The 15,302-nt window shown below is 51.8% G+C and overlaps 2 protein-coding genes and 1 long non-coding RNA gene across 5 annotated transcripts; 2 read left to right on the top strand and 1 right to left on the bottom strand.

Annotated features, from left to right (window-relative positions):
- Positions 1 to 487: 487 nt before the first annotated feature.
- HOXD9 (homeobox D9) lies at positions 488 to 3,101 on the top strand. The gene is made up of 2 exons (XM_036319050.1): positions 488 to 1,813; positions 2,146 to 3,101. The coding sequence occupies exons 1-2, from the start codon at positions 1,036 to 1,038 to the stop codon at positions 2,385 to 2,387; spliced, it is 1,020 nt and encodes a 339-aa protein (XP_036174943.1). The 5' UTR covers positions 488 to 1,035; the 3' UTR covers positions 2,388 to 3,101.
- A 4,707-nt stretch (positions 3,102 to 7,808) lies between these two features.
- On the top strand, positions 7,809 to 10,930 carry HOXD8 (homeobox D8). 2 transcript variants are annotated; one of them, XM_036319054.1, is made up of 2 exons: positions 7,809 to 9,089; positions 9,468 to 10,930. In XM_036319054.1, the coding sequence occupies exons 1-2, from the start codon at positions 8,540 to 8,542 to the stop codon at positions 9,746 to 9,748; spliced, it is 831 nt and encodes a 276-aa protein (XP_036174947.1). In that variant the 5' UTR covers positions 7,809 to 8,539; the 3' UTR covers positions 9,749 to 10,930. The 2 variants fall into 2 exon arrangements, with proteins under 2 accessions (XP_036174947.1, XP_036174946.1); XM_036319053.1 differs by having other exon boundaries at positions 7,813 to 9,089; positions 9,465 to 10,930.
- On the bottom strand, positions 10,676 to 15,169 carry LOC118661254. Of its 2 annotated transcripts, XR_004969236.1 has the most exons (4): positions 15,059 to 15,169; positions 13,603 to 13,832; positions 12,343 to 12,577; positions 10,676 to 10,849 (listed from the first exon to the last, which is right to left on the bottom strand). It is a non-coding gene; the product is annotated as an uncharacterized LOC118661254 (long non-coding RNA). The 2 variants fall into 2 exon arrangements; XR_004969235.1 differs by lacking the exons at positions 13,603 to 13,832; positions 15,059 to 15,169 and having other exon boundaries at positions 12,343 to 13,070.
- Positions 15,170 to 15,302: the final 133 nt, after the last annotated feature.

The following is a 15,302-nucleotide window of genomic DNA, read 5'->3' as shown; positions in this document are numbered from 1 at the left end:
GTGGCGGGCGGGCGCGGGTCTCGCGCTGGGATTTGGGGTCTGCCCCGTGGCGTGTTCTCTTGCAGGGCATTTGCGGGAGTCCTGGAGAAGACAGGCACCCGGCCGCAACTGTCCGCGCGGGTCCGACTCGCCTCCTGCCAGCCCTTCTGCGGGCAGACAGAAGCCTGGGCCGCGGTGGCCATGGTCGCGCCCAGCCCGGGGGCCACCCCAGCTCACCCGTCGGGCCGCGGCGTGTGCTCAGCCTCCCGTTGGGTGTGCATGTGGCCGCATGGGCGTGTGTGAGTGTGGTGGGGGGAGGGGGCCCTCCGAGCTGCTCCATCCGTCCGTTTTATTAGGGACACATTAATCTATAATCAAATACACCTCATAAAATTTTTATTGAAAGGCATAATATCATTACAAAGGTCTTCCACCTGTTTTAAACAACACGACAAGCTGTGAGAGCGTGTGTGTGGGTCTGTGCGGGGAGGGGGGTTTGGGCAGGGAGAGAGGCACAGGGAGAAGGGCTCCCTCCGGCGCCAGGGGCCGCCTCGGAAGGCCGCCCTGCCGGGGGCCAGCACCGGCCCCGCGCGCCCTGGCCGGTCCCGGCTCTGGCCAAGCGCTCGGGGAGCCCCGGGCGCGTGGCTAGCCGCGTGGAGCTCAGGAGCTGGGGAGGCAGCGGCGGGACGCACGGAAAGACGAGGGCGGCCAGAGGCGGCGAACAAATAGTCCCAGCGCCTCCTCCGGCCGCAGCCAGGCGTGTGGTCCCCGCAGTCCGAGGGCTGGCCGGGCTCGGTGGGGCCCAGTCCGGCGCACGGGCCGGGACCCGCAGGCTCTAATTGCGGCGCTTGTGTTGATGATGATTTTTTTTTTAATCACAGCAGCCCCCGGTTTAGCGGACTGATTTACTCCCGGTATTGGTAAATATGATCACGTGGGCCGCGCGACCAATGGTGGAGGCTGCAGCCTGCGAACTAGTCGGCGGCGAGGGCGCCGGCGGGGAGCGGCGCCGCGGCGGGCAGTGTAACCTTGGGTGGGAGCGCACGGCGCCGCAAAATGTCCTCCAGTGGCACCCTCAGCAACTACTACGTGGACTCGCTCATAGGCCATGAGGGCGACGAGGTGTTCGCCGCACGCTTCGGACCGCCCGGGCCCGGCGCGCAGGGCAGGCCCGCAGGTGTGGCCGACAGCCCGGCCGCCGCCGCCGAGTTTGCCTCGTGTAGTTTTGCCCCTAAATCGACCGTGTTCTCTGCCTCGTGGTCCGCGGTGCCCGCCCAGCCCCCGACGGCGGCGGCGATGAGCGGCCTCTACCACCCGTACGTGCCCCCGCCGCCCCTGGCCGCCGCCGCCTCCGAGCCCGGCCGCTACATGCGCTCCTGGATGGAACCGCTGCCCGGCTTCCCGGGCGGCGCGGGCGGCGGCGGCGGCGGAGGAGGCGGCGGCGGCCCGGGCCCCGGTCCCAACCCCGGCCCCAGCGGCCCACCCAACAGGCGCCACTACGGGATTAAGCCTGAAACCGGAGCGGCCCCGACCCCAGCGGCCGCCGCCACCTCCTCCTCCACTTCCTCGTCTTCCTCCTCCAAACAGACTGAGTGCTCTGCGGCCCGGGAGTCCCAGGGGAGCGGCGACCCCGAGTTCTCGTGCAACTCGTTCCTGCGGGACAAGGCGGCGGCGGCGGCGGCGGCTGGGGGAACGCGGCCGGGGGCAGGGATCGGGCCCGGGGCAGGCGGCTCGTCGGAGCCCTCGGCTTGCAGCGACCATCCGAGCCCGGGCTGCCCGCTGAAGGAGGAGGAGAAGCAGCATCCGCAGCCGCCACCGCAGCAACTTGACCCAAGTAAGTGCAAAAGAAATTGCCCCCTGATTTATTGCTGAAACCTGTAAGGCTCGAATGTGCAAAACTGATAGTTTTACTAACCTATAAAAACGTCTAGCCGCCTACCCTAGCCGCGGCGAGCAACACGCATCCATAAAAAAGCTTCCCATAACAACCTACCCTGGGTGCGCGGTTCCTACGGCAAACAGAGCGCCGGCATTAAGGCTTTTTATGATAATTCCCCCAAGTTGTGAAAAGCGACCATCCTTGGTGAAATTAATTTAACGACCTCTCCCCCCCCACCCTGTCATCTCTCCCTACCTCCCCTTCTCTCTCCATCCCCCTCTTCACAGACAACCCCGCCGCAAACTGGATCCACGCTCGCTCCACCCGGAAAAAGCGCTGTCCCTACACCAAATACCAGACGCTGGAGCTGGAGAAGGAATTCCTCTTCAACATGTACCTCACCCGGGACCGGCGCTATGAGGTGGCAAGGATTCTAAACCTCACAGAGAGACAAGTCAAAATCTGGTTCCAGAACCGTAGGATGAAAATGAAAAAGATGAGCAAGGAGAAATGCCCCAAAGGAGACTGACCCGGCCGGCGCGGTGCCGGCAGGACCGCTCTGCTTGGCACAGGCCGTGGGGTTTTTTCTTTGTGGGTGCTTGATTTCCAGAAACTCTCCAGTGATTCGGACATTTTACCCCGTTTTTAGGTAGAAGTGACTGTGTGGTCGGTCTCTGTGAGGTATTTGGGGGACTCTGTATTTGCTCGCTTATGTGTTGGAGAAACCAAGAGGCTTGGGGGTTTTGCCCTGCCCCGCACCCTCCGTTTCCTGCCCCGTTGGTTCCTTGGAAAATGCTGTGTTTTGTGAGTGCACGCTGGCTTAACAGCTCTGTCCTTTGTAAATGCCCTCCATGTTTCTGAAAAGTGCTGTAGTGTAGCCCCTAGCGCTGCTCGAGCCGGAGCCACACGCGCCTCACTTGGGAGAATGAAGGCAGAGGACCACAGTGCGGAGGCCCGAAGAGGCCCGGCCGGGTAGCCCAACGGTTATGAAAGCCCCCTTTCCTCGGGGAGCCTGTGACTGAGACCTGGAAGGAAGCCGAAGGAGGAGCCCAGGGCCTCCAGGGGCGCGGAGGGGGGTATTGTCAGTGCACTGGAGGAGCCGCTGTCACGGGAGGGCTCGGCTCGCGTGGCGGCTGCGGGCGTTGTCCCTCCCGGTTCCTGCCTGAGGACCAGTTGTAAATGTTACCGCTTCCTACCAATAAATGCTGACCTGATTAAACAGAGCCCAGAGACTGCCCCTGAACGTTGTGTGTGACTGCTTCTCTGTGTCTCTGCAAAATGTCACCCTCACTGGACGCCTCCCCCATCCCTGGGAGGGAGACGCTGTTAAAAATCTGGGGACCCTCCACCTCAGGGGTCTCTCTCATGTGCTCCCCAATCTCCCTTTGTGTGAGCGGACCCGGCCTAGAACACAGCACCTGGGTGGCCCTTGGCAGCTCATCCCTCCCCCGGTTTGCTTCCAGCACCTCTCGGAACTCTGTGCCCTGGACCCAGCGACAGTCTCACCTCCGTGCCCAGAGGAGCGGAAGAGCCCCAGAAGCCAGGCCCTCACTCGCTGGGGCTTTGGCACACCATACCCCATGAATCCCTCTGCTCATGGGGTCCCAGCCATTGATCCCCCCCCCCTTACAAACAAGGGAAAGGCCAACTCTGCACTTGCACTGGGGAGCAACTCCTCCAGCTCCAGCGGGCTGGTGGCTCCGGGAGGCCTGCAGCGGTAGGGCTGTCTGTAAGCTTCCACCCCTCCCCACTGGAGCCCCAAAGTGACCTTAGCAGATCAAAATGGTCAAGGCTCTCTTCCGCAGAGGACCTCCCCCCTCCCCCAACCCAGTTTCTGTGTGCATTTAGCTCCCAGCTAGGCCCTCTGAGGGCCGCATTCAGGGGCTAAAATGAAGGTCATTGTAAGTGAGGGTTCGGGCCCTCAGCTTTTGCAGGCCCAAGAGGTTGAGGCGCCGGGGCGGCCTGGGCTGGGCGGAAGGCAGGGGCAATGGCAAAGTTGGGGGGGGGGGCGTGGGGCTGGTCCTGATGAAAGAGGGGACTTGAAGGAAAAGCAGAGGGGGGCTGGGAGGGAAAGCCAAGGCCCAGATCCGGCCGAAGGTGCTGCGTACCCCCGCCCCTGCGGCCAACCCGATACCTAAGGGCTCTTTGAAAACAGGAAGAGCCAAGGTGTCATAAAGCCATCCAGCCGGCGAGACGTCTGGAGGTAATGGGTTTACGATAGGCCCGGCGCTTCGCTTTGAAACCGTCTCATTTTGATGTTTGTGTTTGTGGGAGAAAAGGAAAAATGCAGACAAAAACTGGGTCTTAAAATCTGGACAATAAAATATAAACAAGACTGCGTTGGACCAACAAGGCAGGGCCTTGGGAGCGCCCGGTTAGGCTGTGAGCACCTAGGAAATAAAAATGGGGGTGTGTGGATAGGAAGGAGGAGATGATGTATTTCTGATTTTTTAAATGGTCTAGGTATTAGAATTAGCCTACGGTGGGTGACTCTTTATAATATTTGACTATGGTCGAGGTCTAGCTTGTTCTTTTTGTTTGTTTTAAAAGCGGCCTTTTATTCGGAGGTGGGAGAATTAGTGATCTTGGGTCATTTACTCAGGCTGAGGGCCCCCCAGCCAAATGGTGCTTGAGGAAAAATGGAGTTACTTAAATGCCTTTTTACAAAAATATCTGGCCCTCCACTCCAAGTTTCACAGTGAAAATATTGTTGGAAATTATATCTATTTGCTTATAGAAAATAATAGTTACTGCTGAGTTGGAGGAAAGGATTTTTGAAAAAAGATGAATCTTGCAGGGAACACCTAAGCTGATTAAATTCTTAACTTCTTTAAAATTTTCAAGTGGAATGCTTAGTCAATTGATTTCATTCTGTGACTTTTGGTACACATTTAAAATCTCATTTATTGTCTATACACGTTCCCGTGAACACGGGCCCAATAAGGCTTTTCCAGACAACCACTGAGAGATCTAGCAAAAAGTTTTTAATTTGGTTTCTCCACCCCATTGCCCAGCGAAATGGACCTGAAGTATTAAAATTATAAAATTAAAGCAGCAAATACTCATGATTTAATGCTAAGAGAAATCACTTTAAAAGAAAAGATGACTAAATTAACTTGTACATTTTTAGTTTTTGAAGTTCCTGGCTTCTCTGAAAAAAAAAAAAAAAAGCCTGTTGCAGTTGATAGTTAGAACTTTGCAATTTTTTGTTAAATCTAGTCCATCCTATAATTGTTAGTGATTACATAATGAGAACCTACTGTGTCTGGCAAAGAAGGCTTGAAAACTTTTGAAAGACACTACTGGAAGCTCCTGGGAGCACAGAAATACTTGGCATTTAGGAGCCGCTGTTTGCTGCGCTTGATTTGTTGACAATCCAAGGGATGAAGCATTATCAGCCTCAGCGATCCAAGTCCCAAACTGAAGAACTAGATTGAAATTGGTTTGAGTCTAATAAAGAGAAGTTAAGCTCGGTTCGAGGTGGTATTTGGCCACTAGAGAGCGCCCTCGCTCCACTTTGTGATCTCGTAAAGCTGGAGTGGTGGTGAAGGAAGGTTTTGATTAAAAATATTTACAATATTATTTTAAGTTCCAAATTAGGGTAAATTTATTTTTTAAAAGAAACAATATGCACTATTAAATCCTGCAGTCGTGTTGTTAGGGATGAAATTTTGGCTCAGTCAGGATTTCAGAAAAATTTGGACTATGCCACTGCTAAAACTATAAACGTTAAGTTAATGCATTCTATCAAAACAGAAGTGTGTAAAGGCATACATCTTTATTTATGAAGTTAATTGTGCTCTTTTTCCGTTCAGATTATAAACAAAATGCTTGGAAGAAAAACAAATTGTTTTGTCCTAGGAGAAAATGTTGTATTGCAATGTTTTCTTCATTAGGCCAGAATGTGTAGAAATTATTTTTGTAGTATTTGTATTTCTTTCTTCACACCTAGGAACCACAGAGTTCTAGAAGATGCCTTGCATTACTGAGATCTGGGCTCGCCCTTCCTTTCCCCCCATTCCGTTCCAAATCCACTCTTTTACACAGTGTTTAAACATGCAAACACATGCACTCCAAACAGTGAAATTAAAAAGACACAATTACAACATTAGTTCCAAGGCTTTGTTGAAAATAATACTCTATTAATTGGGTATTTGCAAGGTTGAAATACAAATTAACTGTCACTATCCGTTCGTCGTTCCTTCGCCTTAGGATTTATAGTAGATTTTACCTGGTGATAACCGACAGAAAACAAACACAAACAAACCCCTACCCTTCAACATCCCACAACAAAAGTCTCCTGCAGTTTGCTAATTTAAAAACTAAAGGATGCCTTTATCATCTGGAGATTTATTAGCAATTCGTTTACCTTAACTATTTCCAGCCAATCCCTGTAAAAACAATTGAGAGTCTTAGACATCATCTTGTTATGCCTTTCCTCGACCTTTTTTTCTCTCTCCATTTGCAAAATATGATATTCAGTCCACCCGGACTGACCTCGGGATTGCGCTCACAGGTTGGGGCAACCCACAAGGAGCGGGGTAGTCGAAGTCACTGGCCTGCTGCGCCTTTGTGGGTTACCTGGGGTTTTTAGAGCTTTGCATTTGGCGCGAAAAGTCGGCGTGGTGTGTTTCAGTATTAGCGGGAGCATCCTCGATAGACTCAGGGCTTTCGAGGTTGGTCCCACGGCAGGTGGGCCGGGCGCCCTCACAGCAATGGGTTATCCGCAAGGGAAAGGGGCTGGGTCACCCAAAGAACCCACAAAAAAAGCCGAATTGGCGAGGGAAACTCACTCAACAGAGACCTATCACATTTATTGGGGGGGGGGGGGAGAAGGTGGGGGAAAGAAGGTGGTTGGTGGCGTAACTCCAAGCAGCTTTAGAGCCACCTTCATATTTGCGATTCACATTCGACTTGCCCACACGAGTCGGGACGTTTGTGTTCCTCGTCGCTTAAAAGTTAGGCTGAGCCTTCTCTTTCTTTTCTTTTGGAAAAATTCGTAACTTTCAAAGCTGAGCAGGGCGCCCGCTCTCGGCAGTCACGGCACAGGCTTGGCGGATGTACTAGAATCGCTAGCAGGAGACCAGCGCTGCCCGCAGCTGCCTGGGACCAGCACAAACCCAAGGCCAGCTCCCAGTCACACTGGGGGTTGGGCAGGGGAGAGACTCACGGGAGCCCCTCCCCCCGGACGTCCCCCCCATCCGCCCCGGGCCACAGTCCGCCCTGGTCCGCTCTGCACCCGGCAGAGACCGGGGAGCCGCCCGTCCTGCCCGAGGAAATACCACGCACCCCAGCACGAATCCTCCTTCCCGCCTCGGAACATTTCTGCCCGCTTTTCTATTTACTCCCTCAGCAATGCTAATGCCTCCCTCCCCACATTCTTCAGCCTCCCCCCTGCGCCTGGTGCTGACGTCTATCAAGGGTGAAATGATGGAAACTATATTCATGGGCATGATTTCCATTAAATATCAATTAAACTGGGAGCCTCAGCCAGGCGTGCAGTGCGTCAAGGGTAAATGTACATCTCATTTCCACAAGGCCTGTTCGTCTGGAAAAGAAGGACTTAGATTCGCTTTGATAATACCAGGTTTCGGGGTCACCCTTGTGGCCTTTCATCAAGCTACTTGGATAGGACTTAACCCCCAAAGTACGGTCCGGTCCGTCTACAGAGCCTACCCATGTTCCCTGGGCTGCGCCCACGTGTCCAAAGGTGCCAAAGCCGCGGCCAACTTCTGCGGGGTTGCTCCAGGGGCCGGGGGAGAGAGTCCTTGGCTCTGCAGCCTCCTGGGAGTGGCCTCCCGACTTCCCCCCAAGTGTAAGGTTCTGCTGCGCCCCCGCCCCGTTGGCCGCAGTCCACATGCCCTCGGCCCCCAGGGGCACCGCGAGCCCTTGGCAGTGCGGCTTTATGGGCCCCCTTTAAGGCCGGCGGAGGCATCTCCCGGGCAGCGTGAAGAGTCCCGTGAGAGCGGCGGTATCGCCTCCGCGCGGATCCCTCCGCGGGGTTATCTCGCCTCCATCTCGCTCCCTCTCCGCGCAGTGGCGTGGTGCGAAAATGCCTCGCCGGGGCGCACCGGGGCGGCAGCCTCGGCGGCGAGAGCGGTGGGAGGGGGCCGCGGGGGGGGCGAGGTGAGAGGTGGCGACGGGCAGAGGGTGGTTTTTTTTCTTTTCCCTCCAGAGCGGGGGTTTGTAAATCGAAGCCAAAGAGTGTCCCGTGGGCCGGGCGCACTTTTTTTCTGGTCCCGGTGTGCAGAGGGCCGCCTGGTGCAGAGAGGAAACAGTGGAGGCAGCGGGGCAGGTCACCCGGGGCGTCGGCGATTATATTGCGGCCGAGCCGGCGCGCGCAGGGAGAGGCCGGGTGGGCGGTGAGCGCGGGGACTGGGGGAGGCCCCGCGACCCACAGGGGAGGCGGCGCGAGGCCGAGGCGGCGGGGGCCGCAGCCGGGCATGAGCTCCCAGTAGCCGAGCTCCCGGGCGGCCGAGGCTCAGAGGCGACGCGCGGGCGGGCAGCGGCGGCGGCAGCAGCAGCAGCGGCGTAGCTCGGCGGCTCGGCGACGCGAGCAGCGGCCCCAAGAGGTCCCCGCGGCAGTGCGCCTGGGCCGAGGCGCGCTCCTCCTGCTCCGCGCCGCCCGCCCGCCCGCCCAGGGCCGCCCTCGTTCGGCCCCGGATCGCCGCCGCCGCGCCGATGAGCTCGTACTTCGTGAACCCGTCGCCGTACGCCAAGTACAAGGCGGCGGGCGAGGCCATCAATCCCACTTACTACGACTGTCACTTCGCGCCTGAGGTCGGCGGCCGCCACGCCGCCGCCCTGCAACTCTATGGCAACAGCGCCGCCGGCTTCCCGCACGCGCCCCCGCAGGCGCACGCGCACCCGCACCCGCCGCCGCGGCCCGCCGGGCCGGGTTGCGGTGGTGGGGGCGGCCCGGGCCTCGGCCAGGACTACTACCACCCCGGCGGGGGCAGCCCGGCCGCAGCCTACCAGGCCGGCCCCCCTCCTCCTCCGCACCCGCCGCCGCCGCCTCCCCCCTGCGGCGGGATGGCTTGTCACGGGGAGCCCGCGAAGTTTTACGGATACGATAACTTACAGAGACAGCCGATTTTTACGACCCAGCAAGAAGCCGAGCTGGTACAATATCCTGACTGTAAATCGTCCCGTGGTAATATTGGCGAGGACCCAGACCACTTAAATCAGAGCTCGTCTCCTTCTCAAATGTTTGCCTGGATGAGACCACAAGGTTGGGATGCATTTTTTTTTTTTTTTTTTAAAGCGGGGAGAGGGGGAGAAATCTGCTTTCCTCTCACGTTCTAGTTTTAAAACCCCTCTCCCTCTCCCTCTCCTTTTCCTTCTTTTGTTGCGACAGTGGCTCTTATTCATAAAGTAATACTGACTTTTCCCCCTTAAAGTAGAAACCACGAAACGATGATGGGGACAGAATAATTGTGAAGACCTCTCTCTCTCTTGCCTGCACATCATATATATATTAGAGCTAAAGAGAGTTGTGTATATTTCATCCCTTAAACCCACTCCAGAAACCTCCAGCAACCTGCAGAGACACCATTACATTTTTAAAAAACGTTTATTTTCCTCTTTTTTTTTTTTTTTTAATCAGCAGCTCCTGGTCGACGAAGAGGAAGACAAACCTATAGTCGTTTCCAAACCCTAGAATTGGAAAAGGAATTCCTTTTTAATCCTTATCTGACCAGAAAGAGAAGAATCGAGGTTTCCCACGCCCTAGCCCTCACGGAAAGACAGGTAAAAATCTGGTTCCAGAACCGGAGAATGAAATGGAAAAAGGAGAACAACAAGGAAACATTGCAAGAGGTGAAGGATGGGAAAACTAAAAAGGAAGCCCAAGAGCTGGAGGAAGACAGAACTGAAGGCCCCACGAATTAACTTCTACCTTTAAAATTTTACCACAGACTATTAAAGCTAATGATCAACATATGCTGGGGGACACCACCTATTTTCTTGGTCGGAAGGACTTTACCTGTATTTCAAGCTACCTTCATGTCACTGCTCTTGAGGTTTCTGGTTTTTGAGAGGGACTTGGGTGTTTTAAAACGTTTCTTGTATCACATAGAAACAGCTCTTGAGCTGTCCTATGTAAGGGTAATTTGATACTAACTATAGCAAAATTTTTATAATGGTAGTTTTTAATGTCTGAGCTGGTGATTTGCCTCAACAACGTAAACTTCCTAATAACTAGCACTAAATAATTGAATATAAAATGCTTTATTAATCAAACAAGTGCACTTGAACATTTTAAATCTTTTCTTTATGGTGAGTAAGTTAAAAGAAATCTATTATAATTTTTTAAAAAAATTATGCCTGCAGAATATTTACTTTATTTTATTTGATTAAAATGTATTATTTATGTATTTTTCTTTCTGCTTTTATAATAGTGAGTTCAGGTGCCTTTTGTTTACTCCTAAGAGGACTCTTTATTTTGTAAACGTAATATCTCTGGGAGGAGTGTGGGCCAAATATTTCAAAAGCACATGTTAATTGAAGAGTGTAATGTGTAGTCCCGGCTCTGCAGCTTCCTAAACTTGGGGGAAATGTTGGGCCAGTGACAAAAGTTTCAGGGCAATGTCAATGTTGACATTTAATAATTTTTCTATAGTCTATACAAATATGGCAGTTTAATCTAGAGTGAATGAATACTTGAAAAGCCAATTATAACATTTTCATTCATTAATTTTTCACTCTAGCAAGTCACTTTGTGGAATGCCTCTTCTTCCAAAACTTGCTTTTGTTTTGAACTGCATTTGGTATTGACTGAAATTTAGGTCTCGGTGCTGTAGCCACCTCTGTGATTCGTTTTTTTGGTGTTTTTGGTGTTTTTTTTTTTTTTGAGTAGGTGCCATATTTATTTGTATTCTCTTCTCTCTGTTTGTGTGCCCATTTTGAGCCAACTTACCATGTGCATCTCAGATGTCAGTTGGTACGTCCTCTGTTGTTCTCCAGGATGGCCTCACCTATTTGAAACAAACCCTGGGAGCAAATGCAGAAAAATCCAAGTGTAAACAACCGCTCCAGAACATAGCTAGCTCCTTAATAAAGAAATGAATCTTTTTCTAGAGCTAATGTCTTTGAGCGCCGCAAATAACGCCTTTCCTTTACTCACATGAAGGCAAAAGCTATTTGATTAAAAAAAAAAAGAGGTGGGGGTTACATGCTATAAAAATAAATAAATGCAGGCGGGGGCAGTCTCTTTAATTCCAGAGGGCCGACTAGGCTACAGTAGCTTCATCTTGCTCTAAATAACCTTGCTAAGATAGTGTGAAAGCTTTGAACTTCACAAAGGATTCAAGTTGTAGGCCCAGGGGGGGACGACCCAGAGTCCAGGTTACACCACAGCTTATTCTGCTGAGCCCGAACTGATGCTGGGGTTTGGGCTCTGTTATTAACAAGATATCCATTTTCCATTTGAGGCCGCGTCTGCAGCTGCCATTTTATGAGAGAAGAGGAGGGGGGAAAGAGGTGGGAGAGAAGAGAAGAAATTCAAGTAAACTAACATTTCTCCCCCCAAAAGGGAAAGCAACTTTGCTTTTCCTAGATGGCTTATTAAAGAGGTACATTTAATTTCCAAAGTGGCATTTATTGCACAGGTAAGGAAATAGAATCCTAGAGTTTTGGGCCTGGATCACCCCCTCAGGCATTGGTGGGCTATTTGCCTGCCACTTCAAGGTCCAGGGAAATGTCACTGATTGGGCTAGAGGCAAAGCACCGCCTGACTTTCTATCTAGGGAAGAGACCGTGGCTGTGGCATTCGCTGACCTGAGCCAGGAAAGACAATTTTAAGTCATGGCTTGGGGCTTAAGAAACATTTGCAGGAGAGGAGACAGCTGCAAACGTGCATGCTGGATTTGGAAACATTTTGCTCTGTGTGCTGCCTGAGACTGCTATTGGCTGACAAAGAGCAAGGATGCCAAGCGCCTGAAAACCCATGTGTGCGGTGGGGGTGGTGGTAAGCTTGCCAGAGACTGGTACTGGCTAAACTCCAGCTGCCCTCTAGTTAAGGGACTCCTCTATTAGCAAAATTTGCTTTCTTCCACTCAAGAATACTCCCTAGATAGCACTTTCAGAGACTAATTCGGGCAAGATTCTATTAGGTAGGGAACCTGGTGTGTGGATGGATGTGGAAAAAAGGGGAGTAAAAACATCCTTATTTCCTCTGCATTCTGTGCTGCTCTGGAAGTGCTGTACCTTCTGGTCCCATCTTGCCCCTAACCACATGGTAAAATCGTAGCTCATGTACAGAAAAAGACTTGCAATTACTGGTGTATTTGAGAGTATTGTACATATACAGATTTGATAATTTTTGGTAAATATTTGGTGGATTTGTACATATACATAGATTACACATGTGCAGAAAGTGTTGGTAATAAATAAATGTCAGTATGTATGTTTCCTTTTGTAGCTAAGAAAACCATAGATTTGTCTCCAAATAAAGAGCTTGGGAATTACACATCACACACACTCACCACCTTCTTTTTTATAGTAGCTAGAAACCGCCCATCATGGTATTTTATGAGACTTGCAGTGACGAGTGCAGAAGATGCTCTTCTAATTGGCTAAAATCTGTTAACATCCGAGGATTGCGGCAACTGAACAAACAGTTTTGCTGCAGAAATTTGCATAAACCTTCAGAAAACACTTTGCAAACCCAGGCGACTGCTTCTCTTCACTGTACTGCTTAGGGAATCTGCTTAGAGAGGTCTGTAAACCGTTTAGAGAAAAATACGACACTTTAATGTTAACATTAAAGGAAAGAACCAAGTCTTCCTAGTGATTGAGGTTCTTTGTTTGTGAGGACCAGAAACAAACAAAAGAGGGTGTAGGTCTCAGTGGTTCCTAGAGAAAAGTCAGTTCAGGGATTGCCATTTTGTGATGTTTCACAAAACCCAGGACAACCCTTATCTCTGCACTAGGGGAAAATTTGCAAATATGGCTGCCTTTTCAGTGTAGAGTCTTTTTCCAGCCCTTCTTCCCCAAGGTGAAAAGGAGGGTCATAAAGCTCAGTTTTTATTTGACTAGAGGGGGAGAGGAAAATTGTCAATTGAGATTATTTATCAGAAATTTTTATGATTGAACAATGTTAGGTTCCACATGAATAGAATGGTCTAAAGCAGTGGTTCTCAACCTTCTGGCCCTTTAAATACAGTTCCTCATGTTGTGACGCAACCATAAAATTATTTTCGTTGCTACTTCATAACTGTAATGTTGCTATTGTTATGAATCGTAATGTAAATATCTGATATGCAGGATGGTCTTAGGCGACCCTTGTGAAAGGGTCATTCGACTGCCAAAGGGGTCTCAACCCACAGGTTGAGAACCGCTGAAAAGTGTTGTTGCTTGGGAGGGCCCAACAAGTTGCCCCATTTTCTTGTATCATTAAAAGCATTGTTTTATTATTCTTCAGTGGAGAGCGTGTTGCTATTTCACATCCAAGCTTGTGTCCTGTGCTTCTCCAGTGTTTGCTGAATCCTTGGGCATCAGGGGATGGTCAGGGGAAGAGAAGAGAACATTTGAAAGGAGTCTGGCTGCTGTTACAGTTCCCTCCAAAAAAGTTAAAACCCACTGACTTTTTCTAGAAAGAATAGGACTTTTGCTGACAGATGGCAACATAAGACCTTTAATCAGAAACATCCAAGGTCACTGAAACTTTTTCAAGAAATGCAAATGGCCTGCTCCAGAGGGTGCTGTGCTCTCCTACTTAGGAGCACATCCACTTAGGTACTTACTGTGTGTGGAGATGTTAATAGCAGAGAACTTACACCGCGATCCAATGCAAATATTTACAAGCACATTACTAGAAGTCCAAAGACAGTGTCCTTGAAAGGATGAGAGGAAGGAGGCACCTCTTTCAGGCAGGTCCTGAAGCCGGGCAGCCATGCCCATGCATTCATGATGAGGGGAATGCTAGGGCTGGCCAAGGACATTCACTTTCAGCTGAGGTTCACTGGAGCAGCTCCTATCAGAAGTGCAAAAGGAATGTGATTCCTGCCTTTGAATAAAAATGACTCCCCCCCCCCAAGGCTGAAACTGGGAGTCGCTCTTTTCCTGAATAAATGGGGCCTCTCTCCTCCTTGATAGTATATTGAGCAGGCTTTTCAATGGACAAACATTGGGGGGCAGGCGGGGAGGCAAAGGAAGAGGAGAGGAACTATAATTAAATTCCATAGAAATTAGAACTGCACTTAGGGGAGACTTCGAGGAAGAGGTTTCTGAGGGGATCCAGAAAGATTGCTTCTGTAAGCCAGAACTGACCAGGAGGATGTTTCTATTGAGATAAAGGTCAGGCACCGGGAGCTCAAACTATTATTTTGGAGTTGACAGGTATCTAAAAGCACTTCCCATCTTTGAGCTGGTTGGTGACTTTCCTACCCCAGAATCCCCAAGGAATAGGATAGACCCCAATTTATGATGGAAGCGGGTGAGGGAGGAGAATGCGATTTCTTGGCCTTCAGGTTTTCTGCGCAAGATCACCGGCTCTGGCTTGCCAGGAGATGAGAGGGGCAAACCCCGAAAGTGCTGGGCTGCCCTCGGGAGTGGGCCTTTTGTGAGGGGAGGGGAAGAGAAGCTGAGGGTAAGAGGAGAGTTGGAGGGAGGTGACTGCCAGGATTACCAAGCGCCTGGGCTGCACACCGCACTCCTTCCCCCTCTACCACAGCGCCAAACTGAGCAGATATTTAGAGGCAAACCAAAACGGAAAAAAAATGATTCCTAGAAAAGGCGAGAGAGTCAGGAACCATGGAGGCAAAAGAAGCAGAGAGAGCAGAGGAAATGGACAGAGAGGAAGAAGTACGAGGAAGGGAGGAAGGGAGACAAGGAAGAGAGAAGGGAGGCCAGGAAGGACGGGATGAGGGAGAGGGGGTGCGAGAAGGTGGGGGAGGAAGAGAGAGTCGAGGGGAGGGAGAGAGAAAGTGAAGGGGAGGAAGCGAGAGGACGAAGAGAGAAGAGAGAAAGAGAGGGAAAAACATGGCGCTTGCGAGCTGTACGTGCAAAATCCGCAAGGAATTGCAGTAAATTCCTTTTTGTTTGAAGAAAATTTACAACTTGGTAATAGACCTTTTTATGACCTATTTGCGGTCGTCATTGGCTGCGGCTGGTCATGTGCAGGCGCCGCTCGCCTTCACGGCCCTTTTCCTGATTTCCCAGGCGAATTTCCCCCCCGCATTCTGCCTTCCTGAGCCTCACCCCCTCTTTCCGTAACCTTTGTCTCCGCAGAGGTGGGCTCCAGTCGCGGCTGCGGGAGTGCGGGCTCCGCGGGCCTCGGCTCCCACCCGGTGCCCGACTTGGCCCCGCCGCGGCCTCCGGAGCCGGCGGGGAGCCGGCGTGCTCGCGGGGAGCCCGGCGGGAGGAAGAGCCCGGAAGGAGCCCCAGGCGCCGGAACGCCCGCCGCCGGCGCCGACAGCGCCCGCCTGGAGCCCCCGGCCGGCTC

Source organism: Myotis myotis, unplaced genomic scaffold (assembly GCF_014108235.1).
Source record: "Myotis myotis isolate mMyoMyo1 unplaced genomic scaffold, mMyoMyo1.p scaffold_m19_p_8, whole genome shotgun sequence".
In the NCBI taxonomy this organism is placed as follows: domain Eukaryota; kingdom Metazoa; phylum Chordata; class Mammalia; order Chiroptera; family Vespertilionidae; genus Myotis; species Myotis myotis.
This window is presented reverse-complemented; position numbering and strand designations above follow the sequence as displayed.